The 21,838-nt window shown below is 40.6% G+C and overlaps 1 protein-coding gene across 17 annotated transcripts in view; it reads left to right on the top strand.

Moving 5' to 3' along the window:
* The window catches only part of KALRN (kalirin RhoGEF kinase), a 592,295-nt gene that overhangs the window by 305,312 nt on the left and 265,145 nt on the right, over positions 1-21,838 (top strand). For 13 of the 17 annotated variants that reach the window (XM_036219571.1, XM_036219569.1, XM_036219568.1 and 10 more), the window contains exons 11-13: positions 1,807-1,998; positions 9,920-10,128; positions 13,323-13,497. In XM_036219571.1, the coding sequence (XP_036075464.1) occupies positions 1,807-1,998; positions 9,920-10,128; positions 13,323-13,497 (576 nt within the window). The remainder of the gene's footprint in view (positions 1-1,806; positions 1,999-9,919; positions 10,129-13,322; positions 13,498-21,838) is intronic. The other 4 variants (XM_036219576.1, XM_036219573.1, XM_036219584.1 and 1 more) reach the window with 1 other exon arrangement.

The following is a 21,838-nucleotide window of genomic DNA, read 5'->3' as shown; positions in this document are numbered from 1 at the left end:
CCTTATCTGCTTTAGGACTGCATTTGCCTTGTGTAGTTGCTTTTCAGAAGGGATACCTTAAAGGTCCACTGGAGCTTCTCTTGGTATTCCTTAAGGCCGTGACAAGTGTTTGCTGGAGCCCTTCTTATCTCCTCCAGTATAGTCAAGAGGCTGGGTCAACACTCTCTGAAATGTTCCACCCCAGTCTGTTTGCCCAGGCTGCCGTAACTAGATAGCTAACATAACAAATTTATTGTCTCAGTTCTGGAGGCTAAAAGTCTAAGATCAAGGTGTTAGGAGGGTTGGTTCATTTTGAGGACTATAAGGGAGAATTTGTTCCATGCCTCTCTCTTAACTTCTGGTGGTTTGCTGGCCATCTTTGTCATTCCCTGGCTTGTAGATATATCCCCTGATCTCTGCCTTCATCTTCACATGATGTTCAGCGTGCGTGTGTGTGTGTGTGTGTGTGTGTGTGTGTGTGTGTGTGTCTGTCTCTTTGCAGGGTGTCCTTTTTGTAAGGACATAGATCATATTGAATTAAGGGCCCACTTTTGCTATGACTTGATCTTAACAAATGACATCTTCAGTGACACTGTTTCCAAATTAGGTCACATTCTGAGGTACTAAGGGTTAGGACTTTAACATGTGAATTCAGGAATGACACAGTTCAACCCTTAACACCCAGATCTTCAGGTAAGTCCAAAAAACTCTATGAAAACTGGTGACCTGTCCTCCCTGGACAAAGTAAAACACCATATAGTCATTGCTCATAAATCTGTTTCAATTCTCCACTCACTTTTCACTTGATACTGTTTCTGCTCCTAGATTCAGATCATCACTGGTAACCACTTATTCACCACCCTCTAGGGCATTGTGTGACTGTAGGGATATTAAGAAATATAACATATGCTTGAGTCACTAGTTCTAAATCAGTGACTATAAGGAGATATTTTTAAAGGAATCCTGCTGCGAAAAAGTCATATCCATGGCATATATATAACAGCTATTATAAAGGTAGTGACTCCCATCATGATGAATAGTAATTATAAGTTGATTGCTTTTTGAAATACTCTAGAGAACACCATGATATATTCATACAGGGGTTGAAGGAATGTGTGTGTGCGGTTGTAAGAGATGTGGTGTTGCGGGGTGTGGGGAGGGATGTGCATGTCATGCAGTAGCTTAATAAACAAAATCTGTTGACTCCTCCCCAACCTTCCTGCAAACATCAAGCCTTCCCTGGCCATGCAGGCAATAGCCTACCTCCTTCTGTTAGGTCGCTGAGTTGCTGACCCCTTCTCCTCCTAAGAGATAGCTCTGTTTCAAAAGATAAAACTAATTAGTTACAAGGAACTTGAGGGAAATGTCAAACAAGTTCCCCAGTTTACTGTTTCCCTGGTGTTCTCATCAGAAACCCAGATGATCTTTGCAGTGTTTCTGACTCTGGCAGTGACAGCTTGAGATGTGAGGGCAGTGGTGGATCTTTGGAAGTGGGGGTGGAGCGGGGGAAGGGTTTCAGTGGGGAATGGGGACTCTCGCAGGTCTCCTTGCTCTTTTCCAGGGACGCCCCACCTCTGAGAAATCCCAGAGACAGAGGAGGCACCCAGCTAGTGCCCACTTGTGCCAAGCTGCCAGGCAGGCTGCTAGCTTGCTGCGAGGCGGCAGGCGGGCTCTGCGAGAGCTCAGCTCTGTGCCAGATCAGGGAGCTGTCGTCCCCGCGCCCACGCCCCCACGCTCCGGCTCTGGGCAGCCCCGGGTGGGCTGGGGGAAGGCATAAAGCTCAGTTTGTGACTGCAAGTTCATTTCCCTCACTGTTATTGCTGGCAGAATACGTACACGAATGCGGACAAGCTCCTAGAAGCAGCGGAGCAGCTGGCTCAGACGGGGGAATGTGACCCCGAGGAGATCTACAAGGCAGCTCGACACCTGGAAGTGCGCATCCAGGACTTCGTGCGCAGGGTGGAGCAGCGGAAGCTTCTTCTGGACATGTCTGTCTCCTTCCACACGCACACCAAAGAGGTAAGGGCAGCCAGCCGAGAGCGGGCATTGGCTGGGTTCATTTGTTCTTGCAGGGGTCAGGTTGCTTTCCCAATAAAATGGCCCTCAAGGTTTGCCCTGGGTCCTGGGTGTTCTGGGGGTTACTAGCCCCCTGTGATTGAAGACATTAACAATTTGCCCCTAAAAACCTGTGTTGAGGTCTCAACCATTATGGGGGAAATTTTTCTGTCTCATCTCTGATTAGGGGGCCAGAGAGGCAGGTGGTTTGGGGTGTCTGCTAGAACATTTAGTCTGCAGCTAGAGAAATTTGGGAATCTCTGGTACATGAATATTCATTGTAAGAGGAAATATAAGAGGATCAGAGACTCTCTTTCCAACCCACACCCAGTTGCTCTTGGTTGCTGTTTCCTGTCAGAAACCAGAGTCCTGCAGAACTCTCCATCATCTTTGCTGCCAGCAAGGAACATACAGAGTTTGCAAACATGTCTTTTGTTTTTATTTAAACAAACAAACAAACAAACAAAAAACGGGATTAAATCTTCTCAATGAGGTTGCCACAGGGTGATATTAAAGTGAGTGACAGCCAGTGAAGCATGGGGGACTGGGGTGCCCACCAAAGAAGAGGAAGTTTGCTGGGCTTAAATCCGACCCTGAATCATTCACAAAGTGGAGACAGGAGAGAGGAGGCTGGATCATGTTCTGTTGTTGGCAGGGCAGGGGGCCCGTGCAGAGGAGGAGGGTTGTAAACCTGCAGTTGCTGTTCATTTCTGATTAACATGGGGCACTCTGAAACTGAGTAAGTGGCCAGCGAGGAGGCACATTTAGCATCTCCTATGATAACACCCTTGGCAGATGAACTCATTAGGTACATGCATGCTTGTATTCCCCCAGGAATTCATTTTAATGGTGTATTAATTAAAGTTTGATTGCTGCTCAGGAAAAAAAATTAACCCTACTTAATTAAGTTGATTTTTGAAATTCGAAATGCATTAAGGAGCCTGGTTGTTACTACTTCACAGGCTTTCTGACACTTTGTGGGAATGAATGCAAATCATCGCAGTGCCTATCAGAGAAAAACATGAAAAGATAATGTTTTCTAAACTGAGATTCCCCAGGCAGATGAAGGGCTGGCAAGCTCCCCGAAGCTGGCTCTGCTTCCTCTCTATGGGACCCACAGACACTCTCTGATGAGTGTCTGTCAAGCAAGGGGATTAGCTTTAATCCAGGTTTTCCTGCCTGGTTGTCTGCTTGCTTGTGGCTCACCCAATTCTTAATAATGGTCTCAGGAGCCAAAGGCATGTGTGTTCTCCTTTAATTATGAGCCTGTAGGTGATGGAACAGAGCGTGAATGAACAGGAGTCCTGTTCCTTGTGAGGGCTGTGGGAGTGCTGGCTGCCCAGGGAGGTCAGTTTCCATGGAAGTGCCACTCCTGAAAGGGCGACATTGGTTCTAGGAATCTTTTCTAGTTACATCTCCCACCTTCTGTATGTGGAGCTAGGAGACTGGGATTCTAGCCCAGATTCTGCTGCTGTCGAACCATATGACTTGTGCAGATCACCATGTCCCCGGCCCTGGGTAGCCTCATCTACAAAATTTTGCAGTTGGACTGGGTGGTCCTACCACCCCTTATGGTTCTAATGTGAATTCAGGATTCTTTTTCTTCTTCTCCTCTTCTTTTTAACTTGATGTGGACAACACTAACAATTAATAATAGTAGTAACTAAGCCTGAAGTAATACAGGTGGTTTACCTAGCCTAAGATTTGGTTCATTGTAAGCATTCAATAATATTAGCTCCTACTTTTTTTTTAATTGGGTACCTACACTTGCGAGACACATGTATCATCTCATGTAATCCTCATGGTAATCTTATGATATAGATTTTATTAAATATATTTTCAAGTGGAGAAACTATGGTTCAGAAAATAACTTGCCTGAAGTTCCAGAGCTTCTTAGTAGTGCAGCAGAGATTGGACCTGTCTTCCTAAATACTGCACCCTTGTTCTTAACCGCCACCCCACATGGTCCTGTCCTCCTTTTTTCCTCTTGTGTCTCCTCCACTCCTCTGCTCTCCTTCTTTCTTCTTACTCTTCTATTTCCTCTTTATATTTTCAAACCTCAAAGCGGAGGCTTGATGGGGAGGGTAGACCTTAGCTGAGGAAGTGTTGGCAGCCTGGAGGTATGGGAGACGTGACTAGCCAGAGCTGCAGTCACTTACCACTGTTTGCCCTCATATCTCTCAAACCCTGCTAGGCTTGGTCCTATTTGGACCTGACACTTGTTTTCACACTGAGATCCAGCTTATGAAATCACATTCATATGAAGTAGCAGTAAAGAGAGCAGCATAATATGAAGGGCAGGTGAGGAAAGAGAACAGGAACCGCAATGTATTTTGCACCCACTCTGTGCCACACTGTCTAGCTAACCAATAGCCATGAGGATTACCACCTTTATTTCAATTTTACAAATCAGAAATTAATAATTTGCCTAGGGTCTTACAACTAGGATATGGTGAATGTGGAATTGATCTCAAATCTTTCTGACACAAAAGGCCATGCTTTTCTCCTTTGCCACACAGACTTTCACCTTTATTAAGACCAAAAAAATAAAGATCGGGAAGGATTTTCTCCACCAGGAAATTTATTCAAACAGGAGGCTGTCAGGAAATAGCATAGTCTCTCTCCTCGGGATCCCACGATATGAGAGGAATTAGGAGCAGTTCTGCCTGAATGCAAAGGGGTGTGTGATTGTGAGGATCTTTCTAGTCAGGAGATCTGCAACTCTCAGATCATACAGATTCTGACTTTTTTCCACGATGGAAAGAAAAGCGTTATCTCGAGTGGCCGTCACAGAGGAGCTGTTCGTAGGAGTCATCCACAGGACTTTATTTCCGCACGTGCCCTCTTAGTCACCTTCCCACCTCCAAATGAGTCTGTCTGAGGCCCCTTTAGGAAGAGTAGCAACGTGTGTACATGCGTGTGCACACCTATGCATTATGGACACATATACATGGATATGCATATGTGCACATATACACACATATGTGTGTTACACACACACATTAAGTACAGCAGGATCTTGGATGCCAAGGAGGTTTGATTTCCAAATCTAGATCTTTAGGCATGCCACGTATCTTTGGGATTACTTAATCTCTTGTTACTTTGTGATAATTATAATGATTATTACAGAATCGAGTAGTACAATACTAAACTTCCTCCCAAATTTATCCTTCAAGCATCTCTAAAGTAGGCTAAATAAGGAACTTTAGGACTCACCTCTGGCATCATTTTTCCTTGAAATTCTTCTCTAGGGCTTTCAACTTCCCATCTAGACTGGACTAGAACACCGAGTGCACATCTCTATCCGTGGTGCTGGGATCACACTGAGCTGATTGGCTCTTCCTCATTAAATTCGAAGTGCTCATGTGTAGAGTACACATGTAGGTTTAGACATGTATATGTAGATTCTACAGTACATTCCTGTCACTACGTCTGATATATAGAGGTGCTGAATAAATATTGAACAGTCATACTTGGCAATGGGAAGCTAGTCATTTCTTTTTAAAAAAGAAAAAAAGTGGGGGAGAGGAAAAACCCATTCCATCACATCTTTCACCCACTCTAGTTCTTTGTCTTGAACTTCATAGGCAATGTAAATAAAGGGGGGTGGGTTTGCCTGTGGGAGCTTTCCTCTAGGACCTATACAGCAGACAGAAATGGAATACAAGGCAGGCAGAAGTGAGCATCCTTGGATGGTCTAATGAAGAAGGATCTCCTGTGGTTTTATCTTTTTATATTCTATTTAATACCTCTCAAGACACACCACCTCTCAAACCTTGGTAACTGTGGGTCCTGTTTTCTCCTGGGCCTGTTAACTCTTGACTCATTCCTCTTGACTCTATAGGCAAACTTCTGGCTTCTTACCCAAGGCAAGATAGTAGCCAAGTCTTTAAGTCTGTTAGGGACTTCTGAGTTGTTATGGTTATTTTTCCCTCTTACAGTAAGTGGAGTAAATGGAAGAATGATCTGCTCAGTTTTACTAAAGTAACCTTGGGTGGCATCAGAGTTGCTGGTATATATTGTCATAGATCCTTCCTACCTAGTTATGATTAACTCCTTCCTTTCTTTGCTGTTTTCCTTTCTGTCTACCTACAATTATTTGCCAAGTTTTTGTGTTAGTGCCGATGTGTATGAGAATGTCATTGCTGGATGTAATTTTGAAGGAATTAAAGCCCCCATTACAGATATTTCTAAGCAGGAACTCAATATCCATCTTCATAAATGATTTAAACTGGGCTTCCTATGAGTCCCCAGGCTGAAGTTCATAATTTTACTTTTGGCCACTTTCTACATCAAAAGACCTACTCTAATTAGGATCAAAGAGGAAAATATGAAAAAGATATCCTTCAGGCTCATTTCTTCTGCAGATTAAAGAGTCTGCTTAATCCCATTGGCCCTGCTCTGTGAATTCTTGGTTACTGTAGGAGTCTGGATGGAGGGTTAAAACCTTCAACCATTTCATTGCAGCGTTATTCATAATTTTGAGTAATTAGAAACCATCTAAAATTTTCTATGTTGGGCAATTCATTAAGCGAATCATAGTATGTTTGTATAGTGAAATATTATACAGTCATTACAAATTACATTGTCAAAGATCATTAATTGCCATGAGAAAGGGCTTGCAGTATATAATACATTAAAAACTATATATCCATCATGAGCAGAGTTTTGATCACATGCATGAAATAAAGACTAGAAAGAAATATACAAAGAAGTTAAAAATGTGATGGGTGATTTAATTTTCATTTTCATTTTTTTTGTTTTATACATTTTCTTCAATGATGTTTTTAATTGAAGATTAGAGAGGAAAAAAAGAAAAAAAAACTTTAAATTAGGTACAATCCCAGTAAGTGTTATTTTATAAAAATAATACATTTCATCCCTCCTTAGAAGAGCTACCTGATAAAGGAAGGTGACAAACATGTGCTTGGGGCCTTCTTATACATCCAGAGCCTCAGCTATTGGTTCATATTGTGCTGAACTTTGATATATCTTCTTTTTGCCTGGGTCTAAGAGGGCAGCTGGTGATTTGCTGATCTGGAGAGTTAGGGAGAATGTAGAGAGAAGCATTTATACAAGTCCTCATTTCCCTTGTCCAGGGAAGAGACATTTGTAGCAAGTGTCATCTGTTCTATGGAGATCGTCCAGTCAGAATTCTCTTTCTTTGCTGTGTTTCCATGGAAATGCTGTAATTGCTAGGTTTCAAAATACCCATTTTTAGATATTTTTGTAGTAGTAATAATATGCGTCAAATTAACTAAGGAATGTGGCCAATATAATCAGCCTCAGCTCTTTATTAGACAGCTTATTTAAATGCCCATTTCCATTTGTTTCTAACCTTGTGAAATTATTCTTCCAATATATTTCTTGCTCAAATCAGTACACACATGCACATACACACACACACACACACCACAATCACCACAGACACTCACATGTACACATGTACCATGTTCTACTACCCACCCACTGTAGAACCAAAACTAAATGTCTTCAAAAGGGATATGGCCTCAAGAACAAAACAGCTTCATCCTCTATTTCAATTGTACTTTGGTTTTCCTTATCAGTAAAATGGGAATGATAATAGTACTTACCCCCACAGAGCTGTAGAGATTACTAAGTCAATATATGTGTGTGTCTTTTTCTGCACACACACAAATAAGTGAGATATCTGTCTGTCTGTCTGTCTGTCTATCTATCTATCTATCTATCTATCTATCTATCTCTATATCTATATATTGCTTAGAAACAGTACCTGACATATAGTAAGTGCCAGATATTATATATTTAAAAGATATTTTCGATGCAAGTTATCTCCAGTTCCCACTATCAGGCAGAGGAAAAGTTTGACATACTCCTTCATTTTGGAATTGGTAAAAGATGAACGCTGGATTTGGTCCTGAAGTGTGCTAGGTTTACTTTTAAGGAAAACCAGGGAGGGTAGGTTACTTACCAAAGGTTGTATAGCTAATACATACTAGAATTGGGGTTTGAAACTTTTAACCACTATGCTATGTTGTCTCTCTATACAGTGATTTTTCAGGAACTCCATTATCTCTTACCCAAGGACTTTAACACACTTGGAAAATGGTTTTGATCTGTAGGTAAAATGGCAGCCAGAAAGTATGAAGTAACATCAAGCTACAATGAACATATCCTGAACTTCCCAATTTCATACTGATTTGAAATAAATACGTTCATACTTGTAGGAATATGTATCCCAGCTTATATGGTCTTAAAAACTTGTTTTGTGTATTTAAAGAAAATAAACTGAACTCATTACAATCAGATTATAAACTGCTAAATGACAGGGACACTGAATAATAATAATTTGGTTATAGCTATCATGACAATGCTATAGGCTTATTAATAAAGCAGTATGTTTATTTAAAGCATGGATAATAAGTAAATCATTTAACTCTCATAATCTTCGAAGTGAGCAGTGCGGTTCTTATTCTTCTCATTTTATAGATTAGGAAACTGAGGCTCAGAGATGTTCTCACCTGTCTAAGGAGGACATTCTTTAGACCCCCTTATTCTCTACCTCCAGGGCTTATTAACATTGTTAACTCAACTTCTTTTCCAACATCTGGGTCCTCTCCTGTCTAAAGAACAAAAAATACCTTGTCCAAAATCTGAAGACTATTTTTGTCTGTCTTTATCGTTTCTTTTTCTCACCCCTTATTACAAAGGCCATACCATGATTTACCATACTAAGAACCAACTAGATGAAATAATTTTCTCAAGCTATTTTAAACTTGTCTGATATTTATCCATAATTTCGACTTACAGAATATTAGAACCAGAAGGTAAATAACAAATTTTTTTTGTGCTTTTCCCAACTTATTTTACACATGATGTCTTGGTGAGCAAAGGGTGATTTTGCTCAAAGGCACTATAAGTTACAGGATGAACAGAACCCCAAATCCACATCATCTTCTATCAATTTTCTCTCTATATTGGCTTTTTTTGTGGTAGAGCCCTGAACTTAGCTTTCCTGCTAGCCAGCTGTAGATTCCTTGTTTTCAAGCAGACTTCAGACTCATCTTTCCCTCCATCATTTATCAAAATGCTCAGTAAGAGTAGTTAGAGGTGGAGTACTATGTCAGCCACTGGAGATCTATTTTTCAGTGTGAAAAAGCGATATCAATAAATGAGTTTTTAGTAATTCAGTTCAGTTCCTCATCATTTCCAGTGCTTATTCTGTTCAAAACACGGTACTTAGCTATTTTAAACTTGTCTGACTAGTAATGTCATCCTGACCGCATTTCATCATTTCAAATATCATGGGGGAAATGTCTCATACTAAAATTAAGATAAGCTACATCTTTAGCATTAAATTTTCTAACCATCTGTCAATCCTACAAAGAACAAATAACATAGCATATATTTTCTTAATTAATCTTCATTTGATTCTTATTGAGCATCACATTCTTTTTTACATATTTTCAAAATGGTAATAAATTTCTAGGAAGTGACATCTAGCTACCTGGAGGAAGTGTATAGAGCCCTCCCTTTCCTCCTTTCTGAAAGACGAAATAATATTTGTTTCTCACAGTCTCCTGTTCTTCCCAATCTCTCAAAGATGAGTGATCTCCCTGCTCTAAGACCACAAGTTTCCCTGAACCACAGGGCAGTAAAGCCAAGGGTGGTTTCCATCTTTAGGGAATGCCAACACTAATGGAATATCCTTCACAGAAATGGATAATGAATATAAATATAGAAACACAAACAGATCCATAGGTGTGCTGATGAGAAAGACAGTCTGACGTTGCCCTGACCAATTGAAGGTATATTGGGTGACCCGAGTCTGATTTTCTTGCCCTTGCCCCAGTCCTGGCTGCTCCTGTCTGTCCTGAGTAGAGTCTCTGCTCTCTTCCCACAGTTGTGGACATGGATGGAAGACCTTCAGAAGGAGATGCTAGAGGATGTCTGTGCAGACTCAGTGGATGCGGTCCAGGAACTGATAAAGCAGTTCCAGCAGCAGCAGACCGCCACGCTGGATGCCACACTCAACGTCATCAAGGAAGGCGAAGACCTTATTCAGCAGCTCAGGTCAGCGCCTCCCTCCCTGGGGGAGCTCAGCGAGGCCAGGTCAGCATGGGCAGTGCTTTCCAGTGGGAAATGCCTCGGACTAGACACGAGATAAGTCATGTCCCGGTCTTGGTTCAGCCACAGCCAGTTTTGTGGTCTTGTGTGAGCTTCAGTCTCTCCATCTGTCAGTTTTAAAAATGCCTATACCATATTCAACTTGAGTTTAAAATGAAGTAGTAAACAGAACAGCTCTAATATTCTAAAGCATTATTCATCATTAATGATGTTATTCAGCAATCAAAAAGTAGCATAATTATAACAAAATTACCATTCAACAGAAAATAAATAATATCTTCTTTAAGAAACATGACATATTTAGTTATGTTGAGAAATGGTCTTAGAATATAGTGTTCTTTGGCATCTGATCTCAGGCTGAACTCTCAACTCCAAGGCCCCAGTTGGCAAAATGTGACCAAAAAGAGTTGGCTTTGGCCCCATGAGACTGTAGAGAGCGTGTGATGTTGTCCTACTTTGTTCTTCATTACCCACTTATGACCTTTTCACCATTCCTTGTTTCCCAGAAAATAAAACTGTATTAGCTTATACAAACATTACTAAGAAGGAAGATCCTATCTAAAGCTTGAAATTCATTTAGAATCATTCACACCATTGCCTCCTTTCTGTTGGCATCAATATGTAGCTTCCTGTTCCTGTCAAGGGCACTGGTTCCCCAGATAAGCTGTCAGGAGGCCTTGAGCAAGCCCTTGGCAGCCAGTCCTGTACCCAGGTGCTATGTAAATAGGGTTTGATGGCGCTAATGATGCCTGCCCATAGAGACTTGTTCTTATCCCATAATCACTGAGTTCTGGGACCTCTGCCAGCTCTGGACAGAAATAATCTCAACAATAAGACCCAGGCCAACCCTGGAGCCTATAGGAATTACTTCAGTTGAGAGGGCCTCCCCTACCCCATACCAGTTATCCAATTAAATAAATAATAAGAACTTATTTTTTAATGGTCCTGACACGCTTTTCTGTTGGAAATTAATTATTTCTATTCTAAATATGTACATGAGATGTTCTGAGTCCTCGTGTTTCATATTAACAAGACAGCCTCTTTTCCTTCATCTCCCAATTCATCTTCATGAATATGCCTGCCTGGGAAACTCCACTGTTATTCATTTCTGAAGAAAATTCCAAATAGTGGGCAGCCATTTAACCTCCCTGGGTCTCAGCTCCTTTGTCTGCATAATTAAGCTCTGTCAGCTCTAGAATTTTGTGATGGCTTTGTGTTTTCTCTCCAAATACTTTTCGTAAGCTTGCCACTTGCTCTTAACGGCTGCCACCCTTGCACAATGCCTAAGGGCCAAAGGCCACACAGTGATGGCAAAGGCAACAATGTAGCTGATGCCTCTTCTGCAAGTTTAAGTTTCATGGATTCTAGAGAGGACCATAGGCATGTGGCCATTTATTCCCCCACTAGCCTGACTCCTGCCTGGGTTCTCCTTCCTAATATCAAAACCAGTCAAAGAGAAGAGAAGTAAATGGTGCCTAGTGGACCTTGGCAGGATGCCTCACACATACCAGGGCACGCATCTTCTCTAGGTCTCCACTTCTCCAGGTCTGGCGCTCATCACTGAAGTCCCTCAGATGGGTTCCCATCATCTCCGTGATTTCTAGTGAGTGCGACATTGGCATAGGTGCTGTGCAAAATTATCAGAAATTATTCTCTCCCTCCTGGAAGCTGTGGTGGAAAAACACTGAGAAAAACAGTCAGAAAGAACAGTCACATCGCCCCAACAGCAAAGTCCTCAACAAATGCGTAGTATTGAGTCCATCTCTTATGTTTCTTTTATGGTAGGGGGTGTCCATCCAGTGGTGGGATTTCTTGACCTAATATGCAGGGTTAGGAGGTAGAATTGGGAGTTCTCTGAATGATAGAAGGAGAGGTTTTCAACAAACTACCCTTCTGCTCCCTTCAGAAACAGACAGTGTGGGCTCAGATACCATCGCTTCTGAGACCAACATAGGCTAAAAGGACTAGTTTTCAGAAAGCTTGCTGATGAGATTCAAAACTAATGATTTTCTCTGTGTCCTCTACTTACTAAATTGTAGAAGAAACCAAGATATCATAAGATATTGAATGTGCCCCTTTATTTCAAGTTTAGAGCTCTAGTTTACTCAAGGCCTTATGGAATGTAAACTTCTTAATCCAGATTTCTTATTATAATGATCTCTTTGGCGAGCTCGCCACCACCTCCCTTCTCTAAGTAGATCAATATGTTTACTTCTTGGGTCCCCTCTACAACATGTCATCTCCCCCTAATACTTTTGTGTAGACTCTCCTTGCTTTTCTTCTACTGCCCAAATCAGAGTTCACCCTCTTTAAAACCTTGTCATCACAGCCTCTTGTACCCTAACCTCTGCTCTCTGCACTTGGGCCTGTGTCCCAATCACCACTTGATACTTCACTTGTGTCCTTTCAGGACTAACAGTCATTCATACAGCATGCTCCCGGTCACAGAGCACGTTTACCACACAGTCTTACTTAGCAGCAAATCGTGAAGTGAGCAGGGCAGGGAGACAACTAGGGCTTGGGGAGGTGATTTCCCACGTAGGTCAGAGTGGGGACTTCATCCAGGCTTGCAGCCTCCAGGGTCCATGCTTTCCTAACTGCAATTTAAAGCCTGTATAATAACACTGGCATATAACTTTGGCATTGCGTTGTGGATAAATAATTTTGGCAGCTGTAACCTGGTTTTAACAACAATCCTGTGAAATAAAGCTAGGAAGGGTTTTGTTTTGTTTTTTATTATATGTCTTTAACATGTCTACTGTTAAGCTTTGTATTTAATGTGTCTACGCTTATGCATGTGTATATGTGTGTATATTAAAACTATACATATTAGACTACATATATGTATGGAACTGTTCCATTGACCTAATATTTTATGCTGTGTCAAGCCCTTTCCCATCTATTATTTTATTTGATCCTTTTCACAATTCTGTCTGAGGAATAGGAGAGCAGCTAGTCTCAGAGCTATCGTGCTGTGAACCCCAAAGAAGATACATGTATGTTTGGTTTGCTTACTTAGCAGATAGTGCCAGGCTCACAGTAGGAGTTTGATAAACGTCTCTCAATTGAATGATTTAACTGATTCACATCCACCTTGCGTAGACGAGGAAAACCCCCTGTTCCTCTATCACTTTTAACATGGCAGGGCCCCTCCCTTCTTTTCTTCCACTCTGCCACAGGGACTCCGCTGTGTCCAGCAACAAGACACCCCACAGTAGCTCCATCAGCCACATCGAGTCAGTCCTGCAGCAGCTGGATGACGCCCAAGTGCAGATGGAAGAGCTGTTCCATGAGCGGAAGATCAAGCTGGACATTTTCCTGCAACTGCGCATCTTTGAGCAGTATACCATTGAGGTACAGGGGGCGGAGGGGAGCAGTGGGAAGGCCTGTTGCACGGCCAAGGGGGCCGCCCCAGGACTGGGAAGGGAGTGTCCGCAGTAGCCAAAGGGGATTCGAAGGGATGATGCATCAAGGATACGTTTTTAGACATCAAGAAATCCACATTCTGTCTCGTTATATTCCTCTATCCTTCTTACCCCCACTGCGAAGCGGCTCTTCTGTTTCAACGGTCTTTCTGGGGATGGCTTCATTGAGAAGGGTTTTATTGGCCTGCTTTGGACTCTTGCTACCAAAGATGGTGGAATTGGCTGTTTGGGGATTGAGTAGAGTCCTTGAGTTCTATAGCTTTGTGAGTAGGTAGGTGCTAAAATTAGGGGGTCTCCTCAGCAGAACTAGATCAGGAATTAGGTGATGTCACATAGCAGCCAGGAAGTCAAGAACCTCAGGAAGGAAGACCTGTATTTTTAATTTGCTTTCTGCTTATTATGAAAGTAAGTCTCTGCTCAGGCCATTTGATGGTCATCTCATAGACTCCTTAGTTCACTCTGAAAAGGTCAGAATTAGGTGTTCTGGTATATTTATGTCACCTTTGTGATACCTATTAACAATATCTGCCCAGATAATATTCACCTTTTATTTATTTATTTATTTATTTATTTATTTATTTATTTATTTATTTATTTGCTTTGAAAAAGTAACTAAAGCCAGGCCAGTAGGGTTTCTGGGGATTGAAGACTATCTGACACAGGCACTTTGTCCTTTTCAGGGGGTGTTAAAGGCACTGTCTTCTCTGTGCTCTCAGCTGGTGTGGTATGAGTCAAATCCAGTTCTCCATTTACCAATTTCTAAACTTTGTTTTGCATTCCAACCATATCCTTTGAGTTGGGGCTTCTAGGGCATCCGGGCGTCTGGGACTGATCTTCCCAACAGTATGCAGAAACTTCCACAGAACTGATGTGGAAGGAAAATGGCTTGCCTTTTTTTTTTTTTTTTTTTTTTTTTATGTTGAAAACTCCAATATCTCAATCCTGCACAGAATCAGAAAACTGCCCTGGCAACACCTGCCCTTTTTTTTCAATTCTAAGACCAAAAAATATTCATACTTAGAATCAGAAATGTGAAAGAAATGCAGTCTTTTCTGTTCCTTACTCAAAATTTTGTAATCTTTCTCTTATAAACACACCTCTACCCCTGCCTCCCTGGAAGCTGCTGCAGTTTCTTGCTTAGAGATGTCATGTTCTAAAAGGTGATTTCTGGACAGTTTGTGGAACAAAGGCAAAGATTTAAGTTTTTAAATCTAGATCTTGATTATCTTTCCGATTTATTCCATAACTTAAGGTGACTTTATTTTGACTTTTATTTATAATTTGTTTTGAATCTACACTCACAAGGATTTCAGGTGTCAAGTAGTATCAAACATATATCGAAAGAACAGTTAAAATGCCAATGGGAAAATAGAGATACGGGCATGCAGCAAAGAGCGAATGTGGTGGATTTCATAAAGGTGGGACAACAAAGGCAATAAAGGAAAGAGGGAGTGTGAGTTGTTATGATCTGGTAACTGGGAGTGAGACTCACAAAAAATAAATAGAGGGCATATTTGATTGTAGTGTTGTAGGCCCCAGGCACACCCACAGTTCTTCCTCAGCTCCATTTTTCCCACAAAGCATGAATGCATTGAGGGGGAAATTATGTTAGCAGGTGTGGTGATTTTGCTGTTGTATTTTTTATTTACTTTCCTTTCATCCCTGGTTCACATCAAAAAAATTGCTTAAGGGGAAAGAAATACTCAGAGTTTGGAAATTTACCTGTTATTTCATTAGATGGCTATGGTCTTGAGGTTAGGGTTGCTGGTTTATTTCCGGAATTGGTCGGGCAGCTTCACTTTGCCATGGACTACACCATGGACACCAGCTGGGAGCAGCACTAGGCTATGTTTGCCTGCAGTGATTCTGGGAAAATCCATTCTTACTCTTGAAAAACAATCCAAAGTATATGCAAAAAAAATTCTTTAAAAAAAAAAAGAAGGCTAACTGTAAATCCAATGGACCCTACTTAAATGTTGCAATAGGAGAGCTCGATATTTGAAACATGGGATTTGCATTCTTCTCCCTCCCTGAATCCCGGGCAACAGTTTAGGCCTCTTGATATGTATGCAGTGGAGGAAACACTGGAGAAATAGTGTGAGGGTCTAGAAAAATGAATGAGATAAAAATAACAATTTGGCTCTGCACCCTCTGGTGTTTTAGGCAGCAACATCCAGGTTTTAGAAAGGGACTTGTTCCCCATTTGGGGGGAGGCCCAAAGCATGGGGAAACAGCACATTTTATCTTAGATAGAAATGGAAATCCTGCCAAACCTATGGAAAAGCTCCGCTACAGGTCAGATTGTCAGAAGTTATTTTTGAGGGTGATGAGATTATTTCAAATACCAGCTAGTGTTTCACTGTGGGGTTGAAGAGCAAACATCTAGAGAAGATTCAGAATGTGAAACTGAGGGTGGTTTCTGTAATGAGAGATGTGTGGAGCTGACATAAGGCAGGACAGGGGCTGTCATTGCAGAACCTACAGCTATGGTCTCCTTCCTCGAAGGAAGGAATCTGATGGGCATACTCAGAATTCCTGGGGATTACTGAAAACCAGACCAGGCCTGCTTCCCTGACATCTGGAGAATCTAAGCATGACCCCTTAACCACATCACTGATGGCTGAAATGGGCTAATTAATTTAGGAATTAGCATAATACAGGAGTTCTGTACCAGTCTCCTACTCAGTAAGAATGGTGTATACTGCTCCCACAATGTGACCTGGGATGAGGTCAGAGGGCACCCCCACTAAGAGTGAAATTTATCCCAAATGGATTAGGCAAATGATCAAAAACCAGGACTGCAGTTGCATTCTTGACATACCTTCTTAGATGCCATGGAGACTAGGCGAAGTGACCTATAGATGTTCTATAAAGTGTTCTCCTGAGTGGTCAGCCTCCCTCTATGAAAGATACTTTATATGAAATGGTTATAATAAGGGAGTCACTTCACCAAATGAAAATAATGTTTATATTGTAGTGGTAAAAATATGGATACTTTTTCTTGTTTTTGATGCTTCCATGCATTTCAAGTTCTCTATAATTAATCAGAATAATCAGAAAGAAATAAAAAAATATATATATATATATATTTTTTTTTAGAAGCAAGAACAGGCCAATGGTCTACAACTCTTGATTATGCACCCTCTCAATAATTTTTAACTTGCAACCCCCTATATATGCTTATATATTAGTTTATAAATTATACATGTTCTACTATCACTGACTAATCTCAAAACTCAGTGTGAAGTTTTGCTTCTTCATTATAAGTTGTGGTTCCATACTTCAGTAATCTTCTGGATAATTTCTAGTTATTTTTTTTTTTTTTTGGAGGAGAGGCTGGTTTCTTGACAGATCTGCTCAGATTGTCATTGTTTCTTTACCCCATAATGTGGCTGACAAAGAGTTCAGAGTTCTCTTGTGCTTTCATGATTAGTATTATCTTCAAGCAGTTAGAGGAACTGTGTTAAGCCATGTGTCTTTTTGTGAAGATTGGTCTAGTTACAACTAGATAAGAGATAAATCCATTTAACTGGGCAATGAAAAGAGCAATAATTTGAAATACGCCGAAAGCAACTGAACAAATGAGCAACAGTCATTGAGATATTCCCACCTTACCTGAGGAGCCTCTCCTCCCATACTACCTGCCACGTGATCAGACAGAAATATTAGCTTCATCTACTAGTGAAAGTTTAGAGGACTTTCTTTTTATTGGTTTGATCATATATAATATATATGCACATATATATGCATATTTATAGACAGAATTTTTCTCTATTATCAATAGATAATCTAGAGCACCCCCTGGGTGGGCATACCCACATTGGAGAGTACCAGAAATGACACCAAGATATTCTACACAAGGGACTTTATGAAAAATGAGTCACAGTTATGGTCTTTCTTTTAAGTCTCTAACTATAATGTCAAACAAAGTTTGCTCGATATACCTGAAAATTAATCTGTGTAATTAACCTGAGTAAGGAATGAAATAGCCAGCTATAAATCTGTAAGTTTCACATTTGGAAATGGAGAATAACTACAATAAAGTAAACTGAAGTCTGCACAGAATATCTATTTGATATTCTCTCTAGACTTTTATCAAATTGATTTCAGTATCATTAAGGGATTTCCCCTTCCATCTTCCTTTTATAAAAGAAGGATTGTTCACACAGCTTTACTATTCTGACAAGTCATCTGTTTTCAGCAAATTATTAAAGATCCCTGATGGAAACTTTCATGTCACTCAGTAGCGGGGTGAGTCTGAGGCTGTGGACCTGCCATCAGGTAGCATTATCAAGGTTCACATGCTGCATGCTTCTTGTTTCTGGAAGAAACACAGGGAATTCAGCAGAAGGAAGCAGAAGGAAGCTCCAGTACTAGATATTTAGCTCACCGGGGGGGAAAACATTCTGACACTGAAGCATTGCTAAGTACTAGAATGAGTGAACAATACATATGTAGGAGTTTTTTAACAAAGGAGAGATATTTGGAAAATAATAGATTCCCACAAATCTCATACTGATTAAGATGCATAGATAAGGGCAAAATAATCACTCAAGATCTCCTCAAGATTAGTCGTGATTACATCAAAGGTCTCAGCTTTAATCATCATGATAATGAAGAAAAGAACATGAAATTGGTCATAGAAGTTGTTCAATTATACAAATTATCCAATTGGAATAGAAATTAGGTAACTGAACATTGGAATTCATCAATTCAGATATTGCAATATGTTTTTATATTATTTTGCCAAGTATTGAAAACAACTAAGTAGTCCTTTAGTGCCAAGTCCTTTTGCTTTTCCAGAAAATTCAAATGATATCCTCATAGTTCTTTCTATAGCTACATAAAGAAATACTTTAATTCTCTAGACAGATTATGTGTATTTCTAAAATAGGGAAATACTATGATATACCTTTAAAATAATCTGTATTAGAATTTACCGATTTCGTCATTTTGTAAATTAACAGGAAATAACTTTACATAACATTCTTAGACAAGAAGAATAAATTACTATGGCAATTTATTTTAGTTTTACAGTGGTCACCTACATCAATATATAAACCCCTTGTAGATAAAATAGTTCTTTCCATGCAATGAGAATGTCTCTTTAGCTGCAATGTGTCTTTCCTTATTATCCACCACTGTAGGTCAGTTGAGAATATTTAGCTTTCATTTTTCTCATCTTAGTAAAAATAATGACATCGTAAAACAGAAAAATGTTAATTCTGCAATTGATAGTTCATATATTTCAGAGTTTCTCACCATAATGAAATGCCTTAGACACTTCTTCCCATTTGTGAGAATAATAAAAAGGAAGGTACCCCCAGAATCAGCTCTTGGACCAGCCTTATTGATAGAACGCCATGGTTGAGAGCACTGGACTCTGTAGTTGAATGCTTAGCCCTGCCACCAGCAGCTCTGCAACCATGGGGAAAACGATCCGACTTCTTCTCTGTTCCTTAGTTTCCTCCAAGAGTTGTTATGAGGATTGAATAAAAGTTAGTCAAATGCTTACTGCCCTGTCTATTCCATAATAAGTGCACAATACAAGGTACAATATCTCCTTCAACTGTGATATTATCTTTATCATCATCACCAGCATCTAAAAATGATCTGAAGGCTACACATTGACATATCCAACTTTACAAGTGATAACAAAGAGCTAAGTTGATGGGAATAGATCATAGGAAGTGGAAAGAGAAGGGGCAGGTGAGTTTTGATTCAGGCAAGTACAGAACAAAACAGTAGGAGAGGAAGAGCTAAAATGTTCTCTGCATGTAAATGCTGAGAAAGACCCAGAAAATGGGAGGAGCTAAGGGAGAGGGCTCCCTGAGGACAGAGCCCAAGGCAACTGCTAGACCAAGTCCTTAAGGTCAAGTTTTGGCAGCAGAATGCTAGATTCAGTGGATCTCATCTGGCAGGAAAATCTTGGGCTTCATTTTGAAGTGAGCCTTCCCATTTCCCACTGCCTCTTACCCCTTATAAATATCTGTTTAACTTCTTTTCTGATTTCCCTTATGGCTGTAGCTCTAGAGTAGACAGTTACTAGAAGAGGAATGTTGCCAGTGTATCTCTCAAAAACGTCATTGTACCCTGATACTCCAATTAATTCAGGAGAGAGAGAGAGAGAGAGAGAGAGAGAGAGGCCACTGGAGCCAAGAGTGAGTGGGCCAGGAGCTGAGATGAACCTAATTGAGTGGAAGGACATAGCAAAATAGGTCAGTTGAAAGCTGAATGCCCTGTGGGCACCTCATGTTCTATCTTTCATTCATTTGGTTCAGGTCCTAGTTTCTGCCCTGAACAAATTCTTCCAGGTTTCTTTTCCAAATGGACTTAAATCACCAAATTAATTTCCTGATGCAGGTTTTTCTTCTTCAGAGTCTTGTCTCTTTATTAGCAAAGTAGTCTGTGCCTCATATTATGAGATAAGCCAGAGATAAACTTCTGGGTCTGGGGGTTGTTTCAGGCCAGAGGGTTTACTTTGAAGGCTGATGAGGACTTGAACAAACTAGAAAGAGGGACAAGGGCATTGCAGGGCTATTGAACCAAGGAAACAGGCTGGAGAGGGCAGAGCTAACTCTCCAGGGCAAAAAGTAAACCAGCTGATTGGTTCATGTAATAGAAGAGCATGAGATGAGTCTGGAAAGCTAGGTTTGTTCTTTAGCAGTAGGTAGGCTTCAGGTTTGAAAACAAAGATTTTCTTTAAAAAAAAAAAAAAAAAAGAGCACCTGCTATGTGCCAGCCTCATACCCCATGAAGAATGTAGAGAGGAACCCAATGTCCGAACATTCCTTGAGGAAACAAAAAATAGAAAGTAATTTAAACTCCAACAAATTTAAATACACAAATCAACCAGAAAAAAAAAATACACAAATCAGGCTATTACAAGGCTCTGGGCATCACTATGTGAGGGAAATGGTGGGAGAGAGTCCGACACAGTAAAGAGCATTTAAACCCAGGGAGGGCAGGCTTAGGAGTCAGACCATTTTGCAGAATAGCCCCTTGAAATTCTCATTCTTCAGGCTTCGTGACAGATTGAGTCCTATAGCTTAATAGTGTCAGGTGGCAAGCATGGAGGATGGTAGAGGAGAGAGAAGGAAAGAATATAGAAACACCAGATAGAAAATTCTGGGCATATGTCACATTTGGTTAGTTTTGAATTCCCAAGATACCAGACCTCTGAGCCTCTGTCCCATAACTTAAGCACCTCAGCTTTTCTCCTTCTCACCGGAACCCTCAACACTTTTCACTCCACAGGTGTCTGGCCTTGGGACCCCTCTGGGTTTTGCAATAAACAGGCCCTTATAGACTCAGTTCTATGGAAACCAAACAAAAAACAAAATTAAAACGTTCTTTCTCTTTCATACTTGTATGTGTGTTGTTCTAACTTCTCTTAGTTTGTAAGCAAGGCAATAGACTAAATATTTTGCTTGGGCTGTTTTCAGTAAGTTATCTTATTAAGGAATTATTTCCAACATATATTAAGAACTCTCACAAGTCTATAATCAAAAGATAATTAACTTATTTTTTGAAAAATGGGCAAAAGACTTAAGAGATGCTTTACAAAAGTAGTCACCAATGGCCAATAAGCATATGAAAATGTGTTCACCATCATTAGTCATCCCCAACCCATAATAAGATATCACTCACTTCACACCCACTAGGATGACTAAGTTTAAATAGACTGACAATACCAAATGATGGTGAGGATGTAGAGCAACTGCAATTTTCATACATGTCTATGAGGAACGTAAAATTCCTGTTGGGAATGTCCGACATACACCTACCCTATGACTCTACAGTCACACTCTGAGGTAACTCTCAAGAAAGATGGAAACCTGTGTCCACAGAAAGACTTGTATCCGAACTTTCACATCAGCCTTATTCATAATATCCAAACACTGGAAACAACCCCAAAGTTCACCAACTGGAGAATCACACTGTGGGGTGTGTGTGTGTGTGTGTGTGTGTGCGTGCGCGCGCGTGCGCGTGTACATACAGTGGAATACTAGTCAGCAGTAGTGAGGAACATATACACAACATGGATAAATCTTAAACACAGCATGTGGAACATAAGAAGCCAAACGTAAAAGAGTACGTACTCTATGATTTCATTTGTATGAAATCTAAGAATAGGCTCAACTACATCTGTGATGACAGAAATCAGAAACTGGTACCTGAGTCTGGTAGGGGCAGGTTCCTTCTCCCTGGGAGGAGGCACAAGTGGGCTCCCTAGGGTGATAGAAAGGTTCATATTTTGTTTTTGGTGA

Source organism: Rousettus aegyptiacus, unplaced genomic scaffold (genome assembly GCF_014176215.1).
Source record: "Rousettus aegyptiacus isolate mRouAeg1 unplaced genomic scaffold, mRouAeg1.p scaffold_m13_p_4, whole genome shotgun sequence".
Taxonomy (NCBI): Eukaryota; Metazoa; Chordata; class Mammalia; order Chiroptera; family Pteropodidae; genus Rousettus; species Rousettus aegyptiacus.
The sequence above is the reverse complement of the archived record's forward strand: the minus strand, read 5'-3'. Positions and strand labels throughout refer to the sequence as shown.